The following is a 27416-nucleotide window of genomic DNA, read 5'->3' as shown; positions in this document are numbered from 1 at the left end:
TCACCCTCTCCATCCAACACCCCCACATCACCCTCTCCATCCAACACCCCCACATCACCCTCTCCATCCAACACCCCCACATCACATCACCCTCTCCATCCAACACCCACACATCACATCACCCTCTCCATCCAACACCCACACATCACATCACCCTCTCCATCCAACACCCCCACATCACATCACCCTGTCCATCCAACACCCCCACATCACATCACCCTCTCCATCCAACACCCACACATCACATCACCCTCTACATCCAACACCCCCACATCACATCACCCTCTCCACCCAACACCCCCACATCACATCACCCTCTCCATCCAACACCCCCACATCACATCACCCTCTCCACCCAACACCCCCACATCACATCACCCTCTCCATCCAACACCCACACATCACATCACCCTCTCCATCCAACACCCCCACATCACATCACCCTGTCCATCCAACACCCCCACATCACATCACCCTCTCCATCCAACACCCCACATCACATCACCCTCTCCATCCAACACCCCCACATCACCTCACTCTGTCCATCCAACACCCCCACATCACATCACCCTCTCCATCCAACACCCCCACATCACATCACCCTCTCCATCCAACACCCCCACATCACATCACCCTGTCCATCCAACACCCCCACATCACATCACCCTCTCCATCCAACACCCCCACATCACCCTCTCCATCCAACACCCCCACATCACATCACCCTCTCCATCCAACACCCCCACATCACATCACCCTCTCCATCCAACACCCCCACATCACATCACCCTGTCCATCCAACACCCCCACATCACATCACCCTCTCCATCCAACACCCCCACATCACATCACCCTCTCCATCCAACACCCCCACATCACATCACCCTGTCCATCCAACACCCCCACATCACATCACCCTCTCCATCCAACACCCCCACATCACATCACCCTGTCCATCCAACACCCCCACATCACATCACCCTGTCCATCCAACACCCCCACATCACCTCATCCTCTCCATCCAACACCCCACATCACCTCATCCTCTCCATCCAACACCCCACATCACATCACCCTCTCCATCCAACACCCCACATCACCTCACCCTCTCCATCCAACACCCCCACATCACCTCACCCTCTCCATCCAACACCCCACATCACCTCACCCTGTCCATCCAACACCCCCACATCACATCACTCTGTCCATCCAACACCCCCACATCACATCACCCTCTCCATCCAACACCCACACATCACATCACCCTCTCCATCCAACACCCACACATCACATCACCCTCTCCATCCAACACCCCCACATCACATCACCCTCTCCATCCAACACCCCCACATCACATCACCCTGTCCATCCAACACCCCCACATCACATCACCCTCTCCATCCAACACCCCCACATCACCCTCTCCATCCAACACCCCCACATCACATCACCCTCTCCATCCAACACCCCCACATCACATCACCCTCTCCATCCAACACCCCCACATCACATCACCCTGTCCATCCAACACCCCCACATCACATCACCCTCTCCATCCAACACCCCCACATCACATCACCCTGTCCATCCAACACCCCCACATCACATCACCCTCTCCATCCAACACCCCCACATCACATCACCCTGTCCATCCAACACCCCCACATCACATCACCCTGTCCATCCAACACCCCCACATCACCTCATCCTCTCCATCCAACACCCCACATCACCTCATCCTCTCCATCCAACACCCCACATCACATCACCCTCTCCATCCAACACCCCCACATCACCTCACCCTCTCCATCCAACACCCCACATCACCTCACCCTGTCCATCCAACACCCCCACATCACATCACTCTGTCCATCCAACACCCCCACATCACATCACCCTGTCCATCCAACACCCACACATCACATCACCCTGTCCATCCAACACCCCCACATCACATCACCCTCTCCATCCAACACCCCACATCACCTCACCCTCTCCATCCAACACCCCACATCACATCACCCTCTCCATCCAACACCCCACATCACCTCATCCTCTCCATCCAACACCCCACATCACATCACCCTCTCCATCCAACACCCCACATCACCTCACCCTGTCCATCCAACACCCCCACATCACATCACTCTGTCCATCCAACACCCCCACATCACATCACCCTCTCCATCCAACACCCACACATCACATCACCCTCTCCATCCAACACCCACACATCACATCACCCTCTCCATCCAACACCCACACATCACATCACCCTGTCCATCCAACACCCCCACATCACATCACTCTGTCCATCCAACACCCCCACATCACATCACCCTGTCCATCCAACACCCCCACATCACATCACCCTCTCCATCCAACACCCCCACATCACATCACCCTCTCCATCCAACACCCACACATCACATCACTCTGTCCATCCAACACCCCCACATCACATCACCCTGTCCATCATACACCCCCACATCACATCACCCTCTCCATCCAACACCCCCACATCACCTCACCCTGTCCATCCAACACCCCCACATCACATCACCCTGTCCATCCAACACCCCCACATCACATCACCCTCTCCATCCAACACCCCCACATCACCTCACCCTGTCCATCCAACACCCCCACATCACATCACCCTCTCCATCCAACACCCCCACATCACCTCACCCTGTCCATCCAACACCCCCACATCACATCACCCTGTCCATCCAACACCCCCACATCACATCACCCTGTCCATCCAACACCCCCACATCACATCACCCTCTCCATCCAACACCCCACATCACATCACCCTCTCCATCCAACACCCCCACATCACATCACCCTGTCCATCCAACACCCCCACATCACCCTGTCCTCACCCTCTCCATCCAACACCCCCACATCACATCACCCTCTCCATCCAACACCCACACATCACATCACCCTCTCCATCCAACACCCCCACATCACCCTGTCCTCACCCTCTCCATCCAACACCCCCACATCACCCTGCCATGTTGAACTTGTGAGCTTGTAGATAGGCTGTTTTTGCATTTTGCATTATTAATCCAAACCTATACATGTTTCAGCGTGCTGAATACGTTTAAAATGAGTATGGATGTCATCTTGAATGAGATTATAATTCCCTGTCTGGATGTCATCTGGAATGAGATTAAAAACGGAGACGTCCTGTAATCAGAAGCAGCTGTGTTCCGACAGATGTGTAGTAATGGGAATAAACCGAGACGTGCATGAAATCAAGCTTCATTTGTATTCATGCAGGACTCGACAAGTCATCATCCTGCAGCACGCTTTCCTTCAAAGGAAGTAATTAAAATTGGACTTTTGATATAAAAATACACTGTAGAAAAAAGAACTTCCTAGAAATCAGGCGTACGCCTGCACAGGTGCGTAGGCCAGTGGACATCAATGAAAGGAACAGAATACACCCACACACTGTATCTGCTCGGTACAGTATTATCTGTTTCATCATGCCTGAAGAAGGCCCGGAGGGACCCAAACGTTGCATGATTAACCGATTCTGACCTGAGATCAGATTACAATTTACAATTTACAATTTAGGCATTTAGCAGACGCTCTTAATCCAGAGCGACTTACATTTAGGCAAGAACAAAAGCATGGGAATACATCACATAAAAGCATTTATCATGAAACATGCGTAAGATAAGAAGGTAACAGTGGAATATCTATATGATGAAACTATACATACACTATACATAATAAACTATACATATTCACTACTATGCTATACATATGTACTATGGCGTGCTATGACTATATACAATACAATTATAGTGCTGTCTACATAACATGCTATAAGTCTGTGTCAAATGCTATCTAAGCCAACAGAAATGCTATGTAAGGGGTTAGGGTAAGTGGTACGAGGTTTCCACTGGACACACACTGGTCTGATTAATCCATTCTGACCTGAGATCAGATTCTAAAAATGTCAGTCGCTCTTTGATTTTTCAAAAATAGCAGACCTACAAGCTCGTAGCGCGCCACTCGGTGGCGCGCTATGAGCTTGTAGATCTGCTATTTTTCAATAGCTAAAGCATAACATGATGCTGACCCCAAAATGGGTTCCCGTTCAGAATGGGTTAACCGATTCCGTACAGTAGGACGTTGCCACATCCTCAATGATACCGGGCGAGATAAGAATATTCAGAAATGTTTCCTTTTTTTTTGGTCAGTTCGCCTTTCAGCTACCGTATGCTACGCTCTGCACTACAATTAGCTTACCGTTGACTTAAGGCCCATTCATAGTCTGGATTTTCGGTGGTGAGATGAACACCGCTCCGGTGGTGAGCTGACCACCGGAGCTGAAATAACGTTGAGCGGTGGTGAGTAAAAACAGAGAGAAGGGCTGGAGCGGTGGTTTGCTCTTCACCGCGGCTCAGTGACGTCATGCTGTAGTTCGGTAGTCACCCCACCACCGTAAATCCAGACTATGTATGAGCCTTTAGCTGTTAGCGCGGCAGAAAGAATGACTCGTATCTCCTAATCCAGGGCGCTCTCCGTGGTGATGAACGGATCGATATGCTGGCGCTTCATTTCTGCTCCTCATCCGTCTCTCTCCCGCAGAATATGAACGTTTTTTTGGATCATATATCGTATAAATTAAATCGATTGCAATGTAAGCTAGCAATGTAAAGTAAACTTATTTTTTTAGTGGATCGTTTCCGGGTCGTGGGTTTCAGAGTAAAAGCGACCAGACAACTCTGGCACCCCCAGAGCTCTTATTTTGAAGAACTTCCGGCACTGATCGTGTTAAAGGGATTGTGACATTAAAAAAAAGGTTTTGGAATTGTTCTTGTTTTTTTTTAGGTTTTCTATCAATTGCACCCAAAAAACATGAACTTTTTGGGGTTTTCTGGCTCAAACAGGTGCTCTGATTTGCCGGCACTTACTGCAAATCCCATATATGTCAATGGGATTTGCCAGCAGATGTCACTGTTTCACTGTGTTGCCTGTTTTCATTGTAGCTCAAAAGGCCCAAAAAACCCCAAAGAAAATCCACTGAATGTTCAAAGTTCAGGTTTTTTGGGTGTAATTGAGGTCATAAAACCTAAAAGAAAAAAGAAAAATAAATTAAAATGAATGTCATAAAACCTTTAAAAAGAAAATACTCTTGTACCGAGCCAAAATGCACAGTGTGCGTATATAAAGATACACACAGATGTTCCCATTGTTAGGTATGCCCATACGATGGCCACAGTGTGAAGGACATTCTTCATTTCACTAGGTCTCTATTGTACTTTTCCATCTTTGCCCGGCCATAAAACCCCCTGGCGAGGTTGTCGCTAAAATAAATAAATAAAAGACAACCAAAGAAAGAAAGAAAGAAAGAAAACAAGAAACAAAAACCTTTTTTTTTTCTCCCACACCCGGCGGCATTCCTCCGTCATGTCGCGTAACCTTTTCCCCCGGCCTGAAGCATCAGGGCCACTTATCTCCCCTCCTACAGCCTCCTCCTCCTCCTCCTCCTCCTCCTCCTCCCCTCCCCTCCCCTCCCCTCTCCTCCTCCTCCTCCTCCTCCTCCTCCTCCTCCTCCTCCTCCTCCTCCTCCTCTCCCCTCCTCTCCCCTCCCCTCCCCTCCTCCTCCTCCTCCTCCTCCTCCTCCTCCTCCTCCTCTCCCCTCCCTGTGGACTGGCCTTTCAGGGCCCGTCACTCACAGCCAGTGTTGTTTTTGGCAGCAAATTTCTATTTTAGTTTAGTCATAGTCTTTGGACTGAAACTTCATTTAGTTTTAGTCACATTTTAGTCACCTGGAAATGTCTCAGTGTTAGTCTAGTTTTAGTCGACTAAATGTCATAAGATTTTAGTCGACTAAATATACAGGTGATTTAGTCGACTAAAATGTGTTTTGGTGGGCCTTGAAGCCGTCGTAATGAGTGTTTTTACACTTGCTGAAAATAGCCGATCTACAAGCTCACAATGCGACGCGTTGTGAGCTTGTAGATTGGCTATTTTCAGCATGCAACCAAGAGTAAAATGACTTATAGTGGATCGCTTGTCCACTAGTCCCTTCCTAACATTTTAGTCTAGTTTTTATTTGTCGACGAAATTGTCAGTATATTTAGTCTTAGTTTTAGTCATCGTAGCTTAGTTTTCATTTAGTTTCCATTCGTTTTTTTGTCAGTGGAAAAAGGTAGTCGACGAAAACAACACTGCTCACAGCCTGCCCATGGCAGCACATTAACCAGCCCACCTCCCACCAGCGCCGTCGCCCCTCTGACAGAGAGAGGCTGTCACCTGCCTCAGTCAGACGCTCCATCTCTACCACAGTGCTCTGCCCCTACTCTCTCCATCTCTCCCACAGTGCTCTGCCCCTACTCTCTCCATCTCTACCACAGTGCTCTGCCCCTACTCTCTCCATCTCTACCACAGTGTTCTGCCCCTACTCTCTCCATCTCCATCTCTACCAGTGTTCTGCCCCTACTCTCTCCATCTCTACCACAGTGTTCTGCCCCTACTCTCTCCATCTCCATCTCTACCACAGTGCTCTGCCCCTACTCTCTCCATCTCTACCACAGTGCTCTGCCCCTACTCTCTCCATCTCTACCACAGTGCTCTGCCCCTACTCTCTCCATCTCTACCACAGTGCTCTGCCCCTACTCTCTCCATCTCTACCAGTGTTCTGCCCCTACTCTCTCCATCTCTACCACAGTGTTCTGCCCCTACTCTCTCCATCTCTACCACAGTGTTCTGCCCCCTACTCTCTCCATCTCTACCACAGTGTTCTGCCCCCTACTCTCTCCATCTCTACCACAGTGTTCTGCCCCTACTCTCTCCATCTCTACCACAGTGCTCTGCCCCTACTCTCTCCATCTCTACCACAGTGTTCTGCCCCCTACTCTCTCCATCTCTACCACAGTGCTCTGCCCCCTACTCTCTACCATCTCTACCACAGTGCTCTGCCCCTACTCTCTCCATCTCTACCACAGTGCTCTGCCCCTACTCTCTCCATCTCTACCACAGTGCTCTGCCCCTACTCTCTCCATCTCTACCACAGTGCTCTGCCCCTACTCTCTCCATCTCTACCACAGTGTTCTGCCCCTACTCTCTACATCTCTACCACAGTGCTCTGCCCCTACTCTCTCCATCTCTACCACAGTGCTCTGCCCCTACTCTCTCCATCTCTACCACAGTGCTCTGCCCCTACTCTCTCCATCTCTACCACAGTGCTCTGCCCCTACTCTCTCCATCTCTACCACAGTGCTCTGCCCCTACTCTCTCCATCTCTACCACAGTGCTCTGCCCCTACTCTCTCCATCTCTACCACAGTGCTCTGCCCCCTACTCTCTACATCTCTACCACAGTGTTCTGCCCCTACTCTCTACATCTCTACCACAGTGCTCTGCCCCTACTCTCTCCATCTCTACCACAGTGCTCTGCCCCTACTCTCTCCATCTCTACCACAGTGCTCTGCCCCTACTCTCTCCATCTCTACCACAGTGCTCTGCCCCTACTCTCTCCATCTCTACCACAGTGCTCTGCCCCTACTCTCTCCATCTCTACCACAGTGCTCTGCCCCCTACTCTCTCCATCTCTACCAGTGCTCTGCCCCTACTCTCTCCATCTCTACCACAGTGCTCTGCCCCCTACTCTCTACATCTCTACCACAGTGCTCTGCCCGTACTCTCTCCATCTCTACCACAGTGCTCTGCCCCCTACTCTCTCCATCTCTACCACAGTGCTCTGCCCCTACTCTCTCCATCTCTACCACAGTGCTCTGCCCCTACTCTCTCCATCTCTACCACAGTGCTCTGCCCCTACTCTCTCCATCTCTACCACAGTGCTCTGCCCCTACTCTCTCCATCTCTACCACAGTGCTCTGCCCCTACTCTCTACCATCTCTACCACAGTGTTCTGCCCCTACTCTCTCCATCTCTACCACAGTGCTCTGCCCCTACTCTCTCCATCTCTACCACAGTGCTCTGCCCCTACTCTCTCCATCTCTACCACAGTGCTCTGCCCCTACTCTCTCCATCTCTACCACAGTGCTCTGCCCCTACTCTCTCCATCTCTACCACAGTGCTCTGCCCCTACTCTCTCCATCTCATCTCTACCACAGTGCTCTGCCCCTACTCTCTCCATCTCTACCACAGTGCTCTGCCCCTACTCTCTCCATCTCTACCACAGTGCTCTGCCCCTACTCTCTCCATCTCTACCACAGTGCTCTGCCCCTACTCTCTACCATCTCTACCACAGTGCTCTGCCCCTACTCTCTCCATCTCTACCACAGTGTTCTGCCCCTACTCTCTCCATCTCTACCACAGTGCTCTGCCCCTACTCTCTCCATCTCTACCACAGTGCTCTGCCCCTACTCTCTCCATCTCTACCACAGTGCTCTGCCCCCTACTCTCTCCATCTCTACCACAGTGTTCTGCCCCTACTCTCTCCATCTCTACCACAGTGCTCTGCCCCTACTCTCTCCATCTCTACCACAGTGCTCTGCCCCTACTCTCTACCATCTCTACCACAGTGCTCTGCCCCTACTCTCTCCATCTCTACCACAGTGTTCTGCCCCTACTCTCTCCATCTCTACCACAGTGCTCTGCCCCTACTCTCTCCATCTCTACCACAGTGCTCTGCCCCTACTCTCTCCATCTCTACCACAGTGCTCTGCCCCCTACTCTCTCCATCTCTACCACAGTGCTCTGCCCCTACTCTCTCCATCTCTACCACAGTGTTCTGCCCCTACTCTCTCCATCTCTACCACAGTGTTCTGCCCCTACTCTCTACATCTCTACCACAGTGCTCTGCCCCTACTCTCTCCATCTCTACCACAGTGCTCTGCCCCTACTCTCTCCATCTCTACCACAGTGCTCTGCCCCCTACTCTCTCCATCTCTACCACAGTGCTCTGCCCCTACTCTCTCCATCTCTACCACAGTGCTCTGCCCCTACTCTCTCCATCTATACCACAGTGCTCTGCCCCTACTCTCTCCATCTCTACCACAGTGCTCTGCCCCCTACTCTCTCCATCTCTACCACAGTGCTCTGCCCCTACTCTCTCCATCTCTACCACAGTGCTCTGCCCCTACTCTCTCCATCTCTACCACAGTGTTCTGCCCCTACTCTCTCCATCTCTACCACAGTGCTCTGCCCCCTACTCTCTCCATCTCTACCACAGTGCTCTGCCCCTACTCTCTCCATCTCTACCACAGTGTTCTGCCCCTACTCTCTCCATCTCTACCACAGTGTTCTGCCCCTACTCTCTCCATCTCTACCACAGTGCTCTGCCCCTACTCTCTCCATCTCTACCACAGTGCTCTGCCCCTACTCTCTCCATCTCTACCACAGTGCTCTGCCCCTACTCTCTCCATCTCTACCACAGTGTTCTGCCCCTACTCTCTCCATCTCTACCACAGTGCTCTGCCCCTACTCTCTCCATCTCTACCACAGTGCTCTGCCCCTACTCTCTCCATCTCTACCACAGTGTTCTGCCCCTACTCTCTCCATCTCTACCACAGTGTTCTGCCCCTACTCTCTCCATCTCTACCACAGTGCTCTGCCCCTACTCTCTCCATCTCTACCACAGTGCTCTGCCCCTACTCTCTCCATCTCTACCACAGTGCTCTGCCCCTACTCTCTCCATCTCTACCACAGTGCTCTGCCCCTACTCTCTACATCTCTACCACAGTGCTCTGCCCCTACTCTCTCCATCTCTACCACAGTGTTCTGCCCCCTACTCTCTCCATCTCTACCACAGTGTTCTGCCCCTACTCTCTCCATCTCTAACACAGTGTTCTGCCCCCTACTCTCTCCATCTCTACCACAGTGTTCTGCCCCTACTCTCTCCATCTCTAACACAGTGCTCTGCCCCTACTCTCTCCATCTCTACCACACGACGCTCTCATCCCCCTTTTTGAGTGGTGCAAACCACTCCTACAACCAGCAATGTCCGTATGCGCGTATGTGAGAGAGAGGGAGAGCTAAATCACGGGTGCGATTTTGTATACACAATAGCACACACACATCATAATGAATCAGGAATTAACCATAAACCTTCACCTCTAAATGTCCAATCATGTATCTGATTCAAAACTGATCCTACACCAAATCCCAAGCTTAACATAATTGTAAACTTAACAAAAATGAATAAAAGTCCATTTCAAACAGGTCAGTCAGTCAGTCAGACAGACAGACAGACAGACAGACAGACAGACAGACAGACAGACAGACAGACAGACAGAAAGACAGACAGACTCACGGTCAGACGGTCAAACAGGTCGTCTCCAGGCTCTTTGTTCTCCATGAATAACTTCACGCTCTTGAAGACCTGTTGGAGGACATGAAGAGACATTAGAACTAGAGGACATTGAGAGACATCAGCCGTTCTAAAGCCTTCTTTACCCTCAGGGCATCCCTGTAAATAACTTCTATCATCCACAGGACAGAATTATGCTGGAAATGGCAACAGGAAAGGAGCAGCTTGGACTCCTCATGCATAGAAGAAAGCATGAGGTCAGTCCACTGCCCCCCCCTAGGTTGGCAGAGGAAGTGTAGCGCCCAGGATTACATTAGATAATTGATACTGGGTTAGTGGGATCATGGGATAAGAAAAAACGTTATAAGTTATTGGTTTTAAATATGGGTTGTGCGGTTAATTGCCCAGCCCCATCGGTCAGGCTCTAAAGATAACCACAATTACAGATGACATTTCCAATAACTCTTTAGGATTCACAGCGTCTCCCCTCCTTGCCAAATAAACTAGCTATAAATTATGCAAACAGTAATTAGTGTTAACAGATGCTTTCAAAATCCAGACTGACAACGCATACACATATTTGCATCAGAGACGCTTTCCCCGAGCCAAACAAAATGCAGCATTTTAAGGAGCGAAAAATGCAAATCTTCCAGTTTGGCAAGCCGTGGAGAGAGGCAAGTTTAAAGTGAACTTGGCTCAAACTTATTTAACCCATTTAGGCCTGATTTTTTTTTTTTTTTTTTTTTTTTAATACATATGTTTCTAGGCTTATATCACTCAATATTTCATGTCAAGGACCACAAAAATGATCTGTAATTGGCCTCCGACCCCCATCTGAAACCGGGCACCCATTTTGGTGTCAGCATCATGTTATGCTTTAGCTATTTAAAAATAGCAGATCTACAAGCTCATATCGCGCCACCGAGTGGCGCGATACGAGCTTGTAGGTCTGCTATTTTTTTTAAATCGAAGAGCGACTGACATTTTTAGAATCTGATCTCAGGTCAGAATGGGTTCATCAGACCCAGTGTTTGTCCGGCGGAAACCTCGTATGAATCTGATCTCAGGTCAGAATGGGTTAAATAGACGTGTGTATGTGTGCGCTGCGTCTCTGTGTGTGTGCGTAGACGGCACACACATGTCAAAATTAAGAAATGAAAACGAACCCCCTGCGGTCTCTGTGTGTACGCATCACAAGCTGTTTATCCCATTCTGGGCGGGGAAAACCCTGTTGGTGTTTTTAAAGCAGTATACGTTATGCTTTAGCTATTGAAAAAATAGCAGATCTACAAGCTCATAGCGTGGCATGAGCTTGTATAGGTCTGCTATTTTTGAAAAAGAAATCGTGAAAATGTGCCTCAAATCATTGAATATATATATTATTACAGAGTGATCATTTTAACTCAAATCTTTGCTTCTGGGGGGTCCCTGGAACAACATGTTTTCAGATGGGGGGGGGGGGGGGCAGAGGCATATTACATATACTTTTTGGGGGTCCTTGAAATGAAATATTGAGCACCACTGATACAGAAACATAAGGTTTTTCAGAAAACTGTCATAGAAGACTTTTTTTTTTTTCTTCAAATTTCGACGTCGGACCTAAACGGCTTATACACAAGCAGATGTCCTCACTACGGGGACATTTGATATAGTCATTCAGCGTTCCAAACGGTGTTCCGATTGAGCGCTCAGCGCGGCGTTCCCACAAAATACTCCTCAACAAAACGCAGAGAGAGAGAGAGCATCCTAGATACAGTTTAACCCATTCTGACCTGAGATCAGATTCTAAAAATGTCTTCTACATCCTGACAGTTTTCTGAAAAAGCTATGTTTCAATGTCAGTCGTTCTTCGATTAAAACAAAAAATAGCAGACCTACAAGCTCGTAGCGCGCCACTCGGTGGCGCGCTATGAGCTTGTAGATCTGCTATTTCTGAATAGCTAAAGCATAACATAATGCTAACACCAAAAGGGGTTCCCGGCACATCCCGCCCAGAATCGTTTAACGGTCGGACGGACCCCGCTCTATATCGTAAACCAAAGTATTCCTCAGCGTTTCAGACATGATTGTTAAGGCAGTGAAGGCACTCATGACATATTGAGAAGCACACATAATGCCGCCCGGGCATTCCAGAACGGCATTCAAATCGGTCTCGTTTGACGGATCGTGACCTTGTGTAGATCGGGCTATTTTCCAAAGCCAACGTATATACCGTATGAGTTATTATTTTCTAATGACGACAATACGTTCGAGGAACACTTTTCCTCAAGTACTCAAAGTTGCTTTAACCCATTCTGACCTGAGATCAGATTCATACGAGGTTTCCACTGGACACACACACTGGTCTGATTAACCCATTCTGACCTGAGATCAGATTTTAAAAAAAATGTCAGTCGTTCTTCGATTTTTCAAAAAATAGCAGAGCTACAAGCTCGTAGCGCGCCACTTGGTGGCGCGCTATGAGCTTGTAGATCTGCTATTTTTCAATAGCTAACACCAAAATGGGTTCCCGTTCAGAATGGGTTAAATGGGAAACAAATATATAAATATACAGTAAATCAACTGCCCCCCCACCCGTCGCTAGTTCATTTTTAATACGAGTGACATTTTAGCAGCAACCGCTCCCCCAATTTCCCAGGGAATTTAAAATGCTAAAATATGCAACGTTGAGTAATTAATTTCAGTGAGTGTGTGCGACACTTCATTTGAATAATTACACCTTCTGCTAGCGAGCCAAAACAGTTTGTCTGTTTGGGATGAAGATAGAAATGCCAACACCTGACGGAGGGTTTGTACGGACCTAGAGGTGTTGAGAGCGCTGTCTGTGCGCCGCAATAACCCGTTTAGACCAGACGTTGAAATATATATATATATATATATATATATATATGTTCTAAATCCTGACTGAAAAACCTCTGTTCATGTCAGTGGTGTTCAATATTTCATGTCCAGGACCCCAACAATTATATGTAATTGGCCGCCGACCCCCATCTGAAAATATGTAGTTCCAGGGACCTCCTCCAGAAGCAAAGATTTGAGTTGAAAACGTTCGCTCTGAAAGAATATATATTCAATGATTTGCGCCCAACATTTTCACGATAAAATAAAATAGCAGACCTACAAGCTCATAGCGCGGCACCAAGTGCCGCGCTATGAGCTTGCAGATCTGCTATTTTTCAATAGCTAAAGTGTAACATAATGCTTATATGACACCAAAAGGGGTTTCCGTCCAGAATGGGTTAAGCACCCACATACACGGTTGCGTCACTATACTTGTGAGGACTTCAACATTTTAGGATAGTGAATTTATATGAATGCAGTCTGAATGCAATCTGAGGAAAAAATTACTTTGCATAAGTGTTTTTTTTGGGGGGGAAACAATATGCATATTTAACCCATTTTGACCCGAGATCAGATTCTAAAAAATGTCTTCTACATCCTGACAGTTTTCTGAAAAAGCTATGTTTCTATGTCAGTCGTTCTTTGATTTTTCAAAAATAGCAGATCTACAAGCTCATAGCACGCCACTCGGTGGCGCGCTATGAGCTTGTAGATCTGCTATTTTTCAATAGCTAAAGCATGACATGATGCTATAACACCAAAAGGGGTTCCCACCCAAAATGGTTTAATGACAGAATAAGTTTTAGCAGTAACATTTTCACACTTTTAATTAAAGAAATGTAAATCGATAAAGCCAAACATTGCCAAGGGAGAAGCTTACAACACGTCCTTGTTGCGACGCATTGTGAGCTTGTAGGTTTGTGTCGTTGCACGAAATTATAAATCAGGCATTAATCCAATCCTAACCCCTTAATTAAGCTAACCTCTAAACAATTAGTACAAAGTACTAATGCATGTAAAAATAACTAATTAATAACCTGAATCCTCTACCAATTGAAAACCTAACTCTTATAATAACATTGTAATGATGCACCGAATATTTGTCCGCAGGAAATATTCAGCAGAAAATGGCAAAAAAAATGCATTTTCGGCCCATTTCGGTTTCGGCCAGAATAGGCAGAAAATATATCAAAGAATAGTGTATGTAATTAATGTATTAAAAATAGCTGAATAAATGTTTCATGGACCCATAATAGTGATTATTGTTTAATTTAAGTTTTGCCATAAAGCAGGTAGCTTTAAGGTACGGCCATGACAGCAATGGTAGGAAAAAAAATATATATATTGGGTTTCGGCCAATAAATTCCCTTTCGGTGCATCGCTAATTGTAAGAGTATAAAACAATAGTTTATATCGTGCGGTCCAGGACAACGGTCCTCACAACAGCGAAGTCTCAAAACACACACACACACACACACACACACACACACACACACACACACACACACACACACACACACACACACACACACACACACACACACACACACACACACACACACACACACACACACACACACACACACACACACACACACACACACACACACACACACACACACACACACACACACACACACTCTTGACAGCTGTCCTGTACGGTGACGGCAGACAACGGGAAAAAAGGTGTCAAAAAAACAACAACAAAAAAAGCTCATTTCTGCAAGACGTATTGAGTCTTGCAGAAATGAGCTTTTTTATTAGAACGTTGACTGACATGTCCAATATTGTGCCTGCTGGCATTTATCAATTATGGTATCACCTGCCAAACAGTTGGTGGAAAACTTAAATTACTTTCATTTCTTTGGTAACGCCTACATTAAAGTGTAGTGTGAAAGTCACATTGCTTTAAACCATTCTGAACGGGAACCCGTTTTGGTGTTAGCATCATGTTATGCTTTAGCTATTGAAAAATAGCAGATCTACAAGCTCATAGCGCGCCACCGAGTGGCGCGCTACGAGCTTGTAGGTCTGCTATTTTTGAAAAGAATCAAAGAACGACTGACATTTTTAGAATCTGATCTCAGGTCAGAATGGGTTCATCAGACCAGCTTGTGTCCAGTGGAAACCTCGTATGAATCTGATCTCAGGTCAGAATGGGTTAACCATTAAGTGAAGAGTCAGGAGACATGAATAAATCATATTATGATTCTCCTGCATAGCATAAATAATCTTCTTGCCGAAAAAGTGCATATTGCAGTCGATACTTTTCCTGCAAAATATATTTTTAGTGAGAATAAAGCACTAGATACAGATGCAAACGGAAAGGAAAGTGTATACATCTGCCCACATGTTTTTGAGAGAGGTCAACAGGTCATTTTAAATGGTGGAAATGTAACTAATGTGGAGGAAAAAAATGCATTACCCAAAAACAACCTATAATGTAATGTGGAACCATCATTTATACACAGAAGTCGGTGAGGTTTCCAAACAGAATTCAAATCTGGTTCCACCTCCCCCCCCCCCCCTTCCCCCTCATTATATTGGCCGAGCCAGGATATTTGCGCTTGTATGGCATTAGAAAAATCGATATATCTTTGTTACAATGACATGGAGTTGACATGTTTGTTTAAGGGTAACATTATACATCACTCGATGAGGAAGTGGCGGAGGCAGAGAGCGAGACTCACTGGCTCTTTACACAGATGTACGTACGTGTGCCTTCTGTTTCTCTGTGTGCACAACGTGGCAGAAGAGTTTAGGGGATGTCAGCATGCTAGCCTGCTAGCCAATATACAAGCTCAAAAGTCACAACTCGTAGCAGAGCTTGTAGATCTGCTATTGTTCGCCAATGTTTCCCCCAAATATGGATGCCGAGGTTCCAGTGATTAAACCCATTTAGGGCTGAATTTTTAAAGAATGTCTTCAAAATCCTGACAGTTTTCTGAAAAACCTTATGTTTCTGTATCAGGGGTGTGGTGCTCAATATTTCATGTCAAGGACCCCAAAAATTATATGTAATATGCCACCGACCCCTCTCTGAAAATATGTTATTCCCCCCCAGAAGCAAAGATTTGAGTTAAAAACGTTCGCTGTGAAAGAATATATATATATATATATATATATATATATACTCAAAGATTTGCGCCACATTTTGACGATTTTTCTAATAGCAAACCTACAAGCTCATAGCGCGGCACTCAGTGCCGCGCTATGAGCTTGTAGATCTGCTATTTTTCAATAGCTAAAGTATAACACAATGCTTAAAACACCAAAAGGGGTTTCTCGCCCACAGAAACAGGACTCCAATCTGCACCCTGAGGGACATCCTCCCTGCTCTGTGCATCTGCCTCTCGACTGTATAATAAGAGTTTATGTGACCTTTTTCCTCCCTTTTCTTTTTATGCTAAACATCCTAAGGGCTAAAATGTGGTTTTCCTGAGTGAAATATATTGTTTTTTTATATCTCAACTTAATTGCCTTGTCCTTTCATGATATTCTCTACAACGGCTGCATTAACTCATTCTGCGCGGGAACCCCTTTTGGTGTTAGCATTACGTTATGCTTTAGCTATTTAAAAATAGCAGATCTACAAGCTCATAGCGCGCCACCGAGTGGCGCGCTAAGAGCTTGTAGGTCTGCTATTTTTTTTTTAAATCGTTGAAAATGTGCCTCAAATTTGGAATATATTCTTTCAGAATGAATGTTTTTTAACTCAAATCTTTGCTTCTTGGAGGGTCCCTGGAACAACATTTTCAGATGGGGGGTCTCGGAGGTCAATTACAGATAATTGTTGGGGTCCTTGACATGAAATATTGAGTGATATAGGCCTAGAAACATAGGAATTTCAGAAAACTGTCAGGATTTAGAAGAACTTTTTCTCAGGTCAGAATGGGTTAACTCAGAGGGGGAATTCAATTTCCAGGCGGGGCCGGAGCGCGGAAACTATTCAGGCCATCTGAAAGCAGCGCTGTGTGTGTGTGTGTGTGTGTGTGTGTTTGTGTGTGTGTGCCGCGCGTGGCGGTGTGTGTGCATGTGCGTGCACGTGTGTGTGCCCAAAAATGCAGAGCTACAAGCTCACAATGTGTCACAATGCAGTGTGAGCTTAAACAGTGATGTGAATAGGTCGTCAATGTAATGAGTCCCGGGATGCAGGGATGGTCTTTTAGAAATGAGTCCCAGGGTCCCACTTCAACATCGTTATAGGAGTCATATTTTGCCATTTATTTTTACAAATAGCAGCATTTAACTCCCATTTCATTTCATATTATGGTTATAATGTGGTTATAGAAAAAAAGAGGAAGAAATGATTAGTATAACTAAAGCTAGCTAAATAAACTATAATAATAATTTAAAAAAAAAAGTGGATGCAGAGGTCGTTTTATTGCGTCCCTTAACTATAAACTGTGGTTTTGGGATGCAAAAGTGAACCCTATTTTAAAGGAGAATTCCATGCTAGAAAACTTTCTTACCTTTCTTTGTAGTTGTTTTTTTGTGCAAAAACTTTTTGGCTATTTCCCCTACCATAAGCCCTCAATGAATTGCATTGAATGGGAATTGAATGGGGCTATGGGGTGCTAATTCGCTTATTTCCATAGAAATAAGTAGCCGCTTGGGATATTATTTACATTATGAAGAGAGGATATATACAAAAAAAATAAAAGAATGGAGCGATGGAAATATGCAAATTAGCACAACACCCCATAGCCCCATTCAATTCAATGCAATGCAATTCATTTGGGGCTTATATTAGAGGAAAATAGCCAACAAGGAGCTTTTGCACAAAATAACACCTGGACCTCTTTGGTTGGGACATAACTACAAATAAAGGTAAGAAAGCCTTCTAGCATGGAATTTGCCTTTAATCAATTATAAGCTCTTGTAGTGTCTATTTTGGGTGCAGGACACCAGGCTTTAAGACCAGGAGGCCATACCTTCTTGATGACAGGGACCTTGTTGTAGTAGCATATGGAATCATACCTTCTTGATGACAGGGACCTTGTTGTAGTAGAGTATGGAATCATACCTTCTTGATGACGGGGACCTTGTTGTAGTAGAGTATGGAATCATACCTTCTTGATGACGGGGACCTTGTTGTAGTAGCGTATGGAATCATACCTTCTTGATGACAGGGACCTTGTTGTAGTAGCATATGGAATCATACCTTCTTGATGACAGGGACCTTGTTGTAGTAGCATATGGAATCATACCTTCTTGATGACAGGGACCTTGTTGTAGTAGCATATGGAATCATACCTTCTTGATGACGGGGACCTTGTTGTAGTAGCATATGGAATCATACCTTCTTGATGACAGGGACCTTGTTGTAGTAGCATATGGAATCATACCTTCTTGATGACGGGGACCTTGTTGTAGTAGCATATGGAATCATACCTTCTTGATGACAGGGACCTTGTTGTAGTAGCGTATGGAATCATACCTTCTTGATGACAGGGACCTTGTTGTAGTAGCATATGGAATCATACCTTCTTGATGACGGGGACCTTGTTGTAGTAGCATATGGAATCATACCTTCTTGATGACGGGGACCTTGTTGTAGTAGCATATGGAATCATACCTTCTTGATGACGGGGACCTTGTTGTAGTAGCATATGGAATCATACCTTCTTGATGACAGGGACCTTGTTGTAGTAGCATATGGAATCATACCTTCTTGATGACAGGGACCTTGTTGTAGTAGCATATGGAATCATACCTTCTTGATGACAGGGACCTTGTTGTAGTAGCATATGGAATCATACCTTCTTGATGACAGGGACCTTGTTGTAGTAGCATATGGAATCATACCTTCTTGATGACGGGGACCTTGTTGTAGTAGCGTATGGAATCTTTTCCCAGGAAGTCGAACTCCACCACGTTGTCGCTGCCCTCCAGCGTGTCGTGCAGCGTGATGTGCTCCACGCGCAGCGAGCAGCAGCCCACCGTGTCCGCCGACTCCCCCTCCTCCTTCTCGTTACCCGCCCTCAGCGCCAGCTGTGCAGCGCAGGGAGATACAGGCCGTTAGCTAAACACATCAGGTTTTTTTAAGTATTAAAAATGGTGCCAAAATTGTGGGTAATGGGCACTTTTCCTCCCTTATTTTTACATTAACGACTTGAAAATAAGATAAGCTTTAAGCTGACAATGCATCAAAATGACATGGATTTACACAATTACATTACATGCTTAAACATTAACGAAAACATGAGAACGAGTGACCAAGATACAGTATGTCTGCATAGTAGCCATCTAATGGAAGAGTTATGACATTGAGGGGGCAGAAACCGAGCGCTGTTCATGCAGCCTGAACTGAGACAAGCTGGAAATACATGGTTTTCAACGAGGGCAGCGCAAATAAGAGCAATTTTAAGCATGTGTGCAACATGACAACTGTTTTGTACAGTAAACAACTAAAGTCTCTTTAATGTTCATGTTGTAATATAACTACAAACAGGGGATTTAAGGTCATTAAAGCTGGGCTGTTGCCCTGCGAGTCCAATGCATTTCTGCCTATACTTCCGGTCCAGGACTTGTCCCAGTTGGTCGTCCTCATTCTCAATAGAAGTCTATGTAGGAGAGCCTCCATTGGACTGAAGCCAATAGAAGTCTATGTAGGAGAGCCTCCATTGGACTGAAGCCAATAGAAGTCTATGTAGGAGAGCCTCCATTGGACTGAAGCCAATAGAAGTCTATGTAGGAGAGCCTCCATTGGACTGAAGCCAATAGAAGTCTATGTAGGAGAGCCTCCATTGGACTGAAGCCAATAGAAGTCTATGTAGGAGAGCCTCCATTGGACTGAAGCCAATAGAAGTCTATGTAGGAGAGCCTCCATTGGACTGAAGCCAATAGAAGTCTATGTAGGAGAGCCTCCATTGGACTGAAGCCAATAGAAGTCTATGTAGGAGAGCCTCCATTGGACTGAAGCCAATAGAAGTCTATGTAGGAGAGCCTCCATTGGACTGAAGCCAATAGAAGTCTATGTAGGAGAGCCTCCATTGGACTGAAGCCAATAGAAGTCTATGTAGGAGAGCCTCCATTGGACTGAAGCCAATAGAAGTCTATGTAGGAGAGCCTCCATTGGACTGAAGCCAATAGAAGTCTATGTAGGAGAGCCTCCATTGGACTGAAGCCAATAGAAGTCTATGTAGGAGAGCCTCCATTGGACTGAAGCCAATAGAAGTCTATGTAGGAGAGCCTCCATTGGACTGAAGCCAATAGAAGTCTATGTAGGAGAGCCTCCATTGGACTGAAGCCAATAGAAGTCTATGTAGGAGAGCCTCCATTGGACTGAAGCCAATAGAAGTCTATGTAGGAGAGCCTCCATTGGACTGAAGCCAATAGAAGTCTATGTAGGAGAGCCTCCATTGGACTGAAGCCAATAGAAGTCTATGTAGGAGAGCCTCCATTGGACTGAAGCCAATAGAAGTCTATGTAGGAGAGCCTCCATTGGACTGAAGCCAATAGAAGTCTATGTAGGAGAGCCTCCATTGGACTGAAGCCAATAGAAGTCTATGTAGGAGAGCCTCCATTGGACTGAAGCCCCATGAAGTGACCAATAGAAGTCTATGTAGGAGAGCCTCCATTGGGACCGAAGCCCCATGAAGTGACCAATAGAAGTCTATGTAGGAGAGCCTCCATTGGACTGAAGCCCCATGAAGTGACCAATAGAAGTCTATGTAGGAGAGCCTCCATTGGACTGAAGCCCCATGAAGTGACCAATAGGAGTCTATGTAGGAGAGCCTCCATTGGACTGAAGCCCCATGAAGTGACCAATAGAAGTCTATGTAGGAGAGCCTCCATTGGACTGAAGCCCCATGAAGTGAACACAGTTTGCGTAACTCTGTCTATATCTAAGGCTCTGGTCTGCATAGTAGCCATAGTTATCAAGAAGGGGTACAGGATAGTTCTGTGCTGGGGGTGAGGTGTGTTGTGGGGCTGGGGGTGAGGTGTGTTAGGGGGGTGGGGGTGATGTGCTGGGGGTGAGGTGTGTTATGGGGGTGGGGGTGATGTGCTGGGGGTGAGGTGTGTTGTGGGGCTGAGGTGTGTTATGGGGGTGGGGGTGATGTGCTGGGGGTGAGGTGTGTTGTGGGGCTGGGGGTGAGGTGTGTTATGGGGGTGGGGGTGATGTGCTGGGGGTGAGGTGTGTTATGGGGGTGGGGGTGATGTGCTGGGGGTGAGGTGTGTTATGGCGGTGGGGGCTACAGGAGAGTTCTGTGCTGGGGGTGAGGTGAGTGAGGAGAGAGAGAGAGAGGTGGTCTCGAGATTGCAGCTGTCAAACTGGGAGTGAGTTTTCCTCCACAGTTTGAGAGCCAGGAGGAGGAGGGAGCCGAGAGTTGGTGTTCTGGACACGGACCTTGTCGATGAAGTAGAGGGCCACGGCTCTCTGACGCGTCCCCATCTGTTTGGACTTGAGGTCCTGCTGGTACTGGTTCCGGATGGATTCCACGCACGACTTCAGCTTACGAGCAATCTCATATTTCTCCCAGTCCTTCTCTCCCTAGATGGATCGAGAGAGAGAGAGAGAGAGAACTCAAAAATCTGCTATAATTGTGGGGACATTTTGGCCCTCATAAGTATAGGAATATAACCTCCTGACAGGTTAGTGTTTAGCACAACAGACCTGACAGCTCAGTTCACATCATCAATCCTGCTAAGACGCTTAAGTCTAACAGAGAGAACTGAATTAATCCACTGACTCTGGGCGGAAACCCCTTTTGGTGTTTTATACTTTATCTATTGAAAAATAGCAGATCTACAAGCCCATATTGTAGATCTGCTATTTTTGAAAATTTGCTAAAAAATGTGGCGCAAATCATTGAATATATATTCTTTCAGAGCAAACGTTTTTTTTTCAACAACTCTTTGCTTCTGAAGGGTCACTGGAACTACATATTTTCAGATGGGGGGGGGGGGGGGGGGGGGGTCAGCGGCCAAAAACATATGAAACATGACATGAAAATGAAAATGTTTGACAGAAACATGAGGTTTTTCAGAAAACCGTCAAGGTTTATAAGAACATTTTGTAGAATCGTTTCTCAGGTCTAAATGGGTTAAAGGGGAATTATCTACGACAAACACACTGCATCCCGTCTCTCACACCCCGACACATCATTGAGCAGAAGTCATGAATAATATAACCCATTCTGACCGGGCACCCATTTTGGTGTCAGCATCATGTTATGCTTTAGCTATTTAAAAATAGCAGATCTACAAGCTCATATCGCGCCACCGAGTGGCGCGATACGAGCTTGTAGGTCTGCTATTTTTGAAAAATCGAAGAGCGACTGACATTTCTAGAATCTGATCTCGGGTCAGAATGGGTTCATCAGACCAGTGTGTGTCCGGCGGAAACCTCGTATGAATCTGATCTCAGGTCAGAATGGGATAATATATAATATATTATAATAATATATCTACGACAGACACCCTGACACATCATTGAGCAGAAGTCATGAATAATATAATATATAATAATATATAATATATTATAATAATATATCTACGACAGACACGCTGACACATCATTGAGCAGAAGTCATGAATAATATAATATATAATATATTATAATATATTATAATAATATATCTACGACAGACACACTGCATCCCGTCTCTCACACCCTGACACATCATTGAGCAGAAGTCATGAATAATATAATATATAATATATTATAATATATTATAATATATCTACGACAGACACGTTGACACATCATTGAGCAGAAGTCATGAATAATACACACAGGGGGCAACAATAATTCATCTAACCAATCCATGTATTGAAATAATTAGTAATTGATTTTGGGTCATGTAGGCAAAAAGGTTTCAAAACATTAATTACAGACCCTTCACCTTAATGTTGAGCTACCATTAAATGTTATGCTAGAATTATTCATAACCCAAAAAAAAACATACTGTCATTCAATTGATGGAACTTCTTGCCAGTGTTGTTTTCGTCGAATAAAACTAAGACGAAAAATGTTCGTCGACTACCTATTTTCACTGACAAAAACAAATGGAAACTAAATGAAAACTAAGCTACGATGACTAAAACTAAGACTAAATATACTGACAATTTCGTCGACAAATAAAAACTAGACTAAAATGTTAGGAAGGGACTAGTGGACAAGAGATCCAGTATAAGTCATTTTACACTTGGTTGCATGCTGAAAATAGTTCACAACAAAGTGTAAAAACACTCATTACGACAGCATCAAGGCCCGCCAAAATACATTTCAGTCGACTAAATCAACTGTAGATTTAGTCGACTAAAATCTTACGACAATTAGTCGACTAAAACTAGACTAACACTAAGACATTCCAGGTGACTAAAATGTGACTAAAACTAAATGAAGTTTCAGTCCAAAGACTATGACTAAACTAAAATAGAAATTTGCTGCTCCTTGGCCAGCTGGTTGTTTGAGGCACTATTATGTAGTGCACAGTTTTTATACTTTTATTTTCCACTCTTGGCATTGGAGTAGGACATTAAATGACCTCTGCATGAACATTCGGATTCCGTCTCTAAGCACTTTGAAAATATTAATAGTTGCAGCCCTAGAATAATAATAATAATAATAAACGCTGTTCGTTTCTCGTAATCCGGAGGTACAATAAAACGATTCCTTCTTTACCACGTCCGTTTGGAAATGATTGGATTTCAAAGTTTGCCGAGTTGAACACGAATGTTCATCCAAGCAGCGCAGCGTGAAACAGCACAGCGTGTCTGTCGCCAGTGGCTGTACTGCTCACTTCTTCCCCCGTCCGTGTGCGTGTGCGTGTGCGTGTGTGTGTGTGTGTGTGTGTGTGTGTGTGTGTGTGTGTGTGTGTGTGTGTGTGTGTGTGTGCGCGTGCGTGCGTGTGTGTGTGTGTGTGTGTGTGGGGGGGGGGGGTTCTGGGTAAATCGAACCACAATAATTTATGGGATTTGTGTTATAATTTCTTTGCTCCATATTCTGCTTTGTTTGAAGATGTGGATTTGTTTAAACCATTTTGGACGGGAGCATTATGCTATACTTTAGCTATTGAAAAATAGCAGATCTACAAGCTCACTTTCATTTTCACAAGTCTTGAAAATGTGGCACAAATCTTTGAATATATATTCTTTCAGAGTCAAATATTTGCAACTGGGGGGGGGGGAGGTCCCTGGAACAACATATTTTCAGATGGGGGTCGGCGGCCAATTACATATAAATATTTAGTTTGAGAACCACTGACACAGAAACATGAGGTTCTTCAGAAAACCGTCATGATTTAGAAGACATTTGTAGAATCGTTCATTCTGAACGGGAACCTTTTTTAGCATCATGTTATGCTTTAGCTATTGAAAAATAGCAGATCTACAAGCTCATACTGCGCCACCGAGTGGCGTGATACGAGCTTGTAGGTCTGCTATTTAGTCGAAGAACGACTGACATTTTTTTAATCTGATCTCATGTCAGAATGGGTTAATCAGACCAGTGTGTGTCCAGTGGAAAACTCGTATGAATCTGATCTCAGGTCAGAATGGGTTAAAAGACAACAAACACATGGACATACTAGTTGGTATATCAGTGGTTCTCAAACATTTCCATAGTTCATAGTTCATACACCATGCTGCTCTCTGAGTGGAATTCATGAATAATTTGAAAGTGCTCTTTGGATCAAAACAAGGAGGGCAAAAACCTCCATTAGACAAAAACTAAAATGAGAACAATTAATCCATTCTGATCTGAGATCAGATTCATACGAGGTTTCTCCACTGGACACACACTGGTCTGATGAACCCATTCTGACCTGAGATCAGATTCTAAAAAAATGTCAGTCGTTCTTCGATTTTTCAAAAAATAGCAGACCTACAAGCTCGTATCGCGCCACTCGGTGGCGCGATATGAGCTTGTAGATCTGCTATTTTTCAATAGCTAAAGCACGACATGATGCCAACACCAAAATGGGTGCCCGGTCAGAATGGGTTAAGGCACTTTTCATGAAGTTAAAAAAGCTTTGATGTCAGGCTAGTTCATAATGGAAAGCCTTGGCCTGGAGTTGGCCTTCATCAGGGCAGACAACGGGCGCTTTTAGAAACATATGCGGTTTAAACCATTTTGGACTGAGATTAAAAAAAAATACAAAAATAAAAAGGGCTTCAAAATCCTACATTCTTTTCTGAAAACCCTATGTTTCTATGTCAGTGGTGATCAACCCTTTTCATGTCAAGGTCCCCCATGATTATCTCTATTGGGCCCGGACCCCCATCTCAAAATATGTAGTTCCAGGGACCCCCCAGAAGCCAATATTTTAGTTAAAAATGTTCTGCTCTGAAATATATATATTCTTGCACCACATTTTCACGACTTTTCAAAAAAAGCAGACCTACAAGCTCGTAGTGCGGCACTCAGTGCTGTGCTATGAGCTTGTAGACATCACTGGTTTTACCGTGAGTTTGGAGTATAGCGACATCACTGGTTTTACCGTGAGTTTGGAGTATAGCGACATCACATGTTTTACCGCGAGTTTGGAGTATAGCGACATCACTGGTTTTACCGTGAGTTTGGAGTATAGCGACATCACTGGTTTTACCGTGAGTTTGGAGTATAGCGACATCACATGTTTTACCGCGAGTTTGGAGTATAGCGACATCACTGGTTTTACCGTGAGTTTGGAGTATAGCGACATCACTGGTTTTACCGTGAGTTTGGAGTATAGCGACATCACTGGTTTTACCGTGAGTTTGGAGTATAGCGACGTCACATGTTTTACCGTGAGTTTGGAGTATAGCGTCATCACTGGTTTTACCGTGAGTTTGGAGTATAGCGACATCACTGGTTTTACTGCGAGTTTGGAGTATAGCGACATCACTGGTTTTACCGTGAGTTTGGAGTATAGCGACATCACTGGTTTTACCGCAAGTTTGGAGTATAGCGACATCACTGGTTTTACCGTGAGTTTGGAGTATAGCGACATCACATGTTTTACCGTGAGTTTGGAGTATAGCGACATCACATGTTTTACCGTGAGTTTGGAGTATAGCGACATCACATGTTTTACCGTGAGTTTGGAGTATAGCGACATCACATGTTTTACCGTGAGTTTGGAGTATAGCGGCTTCGGATGTTATCAGATAACCAGGATGGACATTCCGACGTGGCATTGGACTATTACTAACCCTAACCTCAGTCTTAACCCTTAAATGGCCATCTAAGTCAGTTTCACCGTGTTGTACCTTGAGCTTGGAGCTGGGGTTGAGCATGATGTACTTGATGGCTCCCTGGATGTTCTCTGTCCAGCTGGCCAGCCATGTGACGGCGTTGTCATGACGGACCTCCTTCCAGCGGTGACCGGCCGGCGCCACCGGGATGCTGGACTCTCTGTTTGGGACGAGGAGGGAGTGAATGAAGCAATAAGCCACGAGAGGTCTCAGCTTACCGGGTATTTTACACTGGCTGGGGGCGTAGGGCAGCCAGTGTAAAATACCCGGTAAGCTGGGGCCTCGAGTGGCTTATTGCATTTCTAAAACGGTTACAAACATATAGCAATATTAACCTAATAAAACTATTAAAGTCACAAAAGTAGCTACGCTTTGAGCCACCAGAGCGAGCCACATCACTTCCTTGTTGTGCTCGGCAAGTAGGCTATGTGACGGGAGAATAGCGCTTGATGTCTTTACGGGGCTGCCTGGAGTCACACATTCACAGTCATATGAGCCGGGCGGTGCTTAAGACGCCCGCACGGCATGTGTTTGTAAAGCAATCAAGCGCTCCCCTTCCCCAGTTCAGCAGGAATCAGCTGCGAATGATATAAAGTGATTGAAGGAGTGGGTTATCGGTGAGATTTACACCGGTCACGTGGCGGTAACCAGCCAATCAGAATCAAGTATTGGGACTACCCGTTTTAGAATCATTAATGTGTGCGACAGCTTCCCAGCGTCTGTTTTCAGAGTAAAAAAACATATGGAGTCTCACTTGGAGCAGTTGATGATGACGTCCTCCGGCAGGATGCGCTTCTTCAGCATGCCCTGCTTGGGGTGCTCGCCGCGGCCGCGGAACAGGCCCGGCGGCTCAATCCGGAAGTTCCCGATGCGTTCCCGGTGGTGGTCCAGGGTGCAGAACCCAAACTCCTCCTGGATCTTCAGGTTGGCCTCCTTCAGAACCTGCAACGACAGCACTGGGTTTTTAACCCATTCTGGGCAGGAACCACCTTTTGGTGTCAGCATCATGTTATGCTTTAGCTATCGAAAAATAGCAGATCTACAAGTTCATAGCGCGCCACCGAGTGGCCTCTATACAGGTGCACACACACAGAACCCCTGGTCTACAGTAAGACACACACACACACACAGAACCCCTGGTCTAC

General features: G+C 45.7%; 1 protein-coding gene across 1 annotated transcript in view; it reads right to left on the bottom strand.

Annotated features, from left to right (window-relative positions):
- Window positions 1-27416, bottom strand: part of LOC310857256 (DNA topoisomerase I, mitochondrial) — a gene marked incomplete at both ends in the record, with an annotated part of 64467 nt that overhangs the window by 18421 nt on the left and 18630 nt on the right. Inside the window, 5 exons of the mRNA XM_083762866.1 lie at window positions 10249-10317; window positions 18895-19080; window positions 21440-21583; window positions 26287-26431; window positions 27026-27213. Of these exons, the coding sequence (XP_083618992.1) occupies window positions 10249-10317; window positions 18895-19080; window positions 21440-21583; window positions 26287-26431; window positions 27026-27213 (732 nt within the window). The remainder of the gene's footprint in view (window positions 1-10248; window positions 10318-18894; window positions 19081-21439; window positions 21584-26286; window positions 26432-27025; window positions 27214-27416) is intronic.

This window comes from Protomyctophum parallelum (genome assembly GCF_964188405.1).
Source record: "Protomyctophum parallelum genome assembly, chromosome: 4".
Lineage (NCBI taxonomy): Eukaryota > Metazoa > Chordata > Actinopteri > Myctophiformes > Myctophidae > Protomyctophum > Protomyctophum parallelum.
Note: the sequence above shows the minus strand (reverse complement) of the source record. Positions and strands in the feature narration are given on the sequence as shown.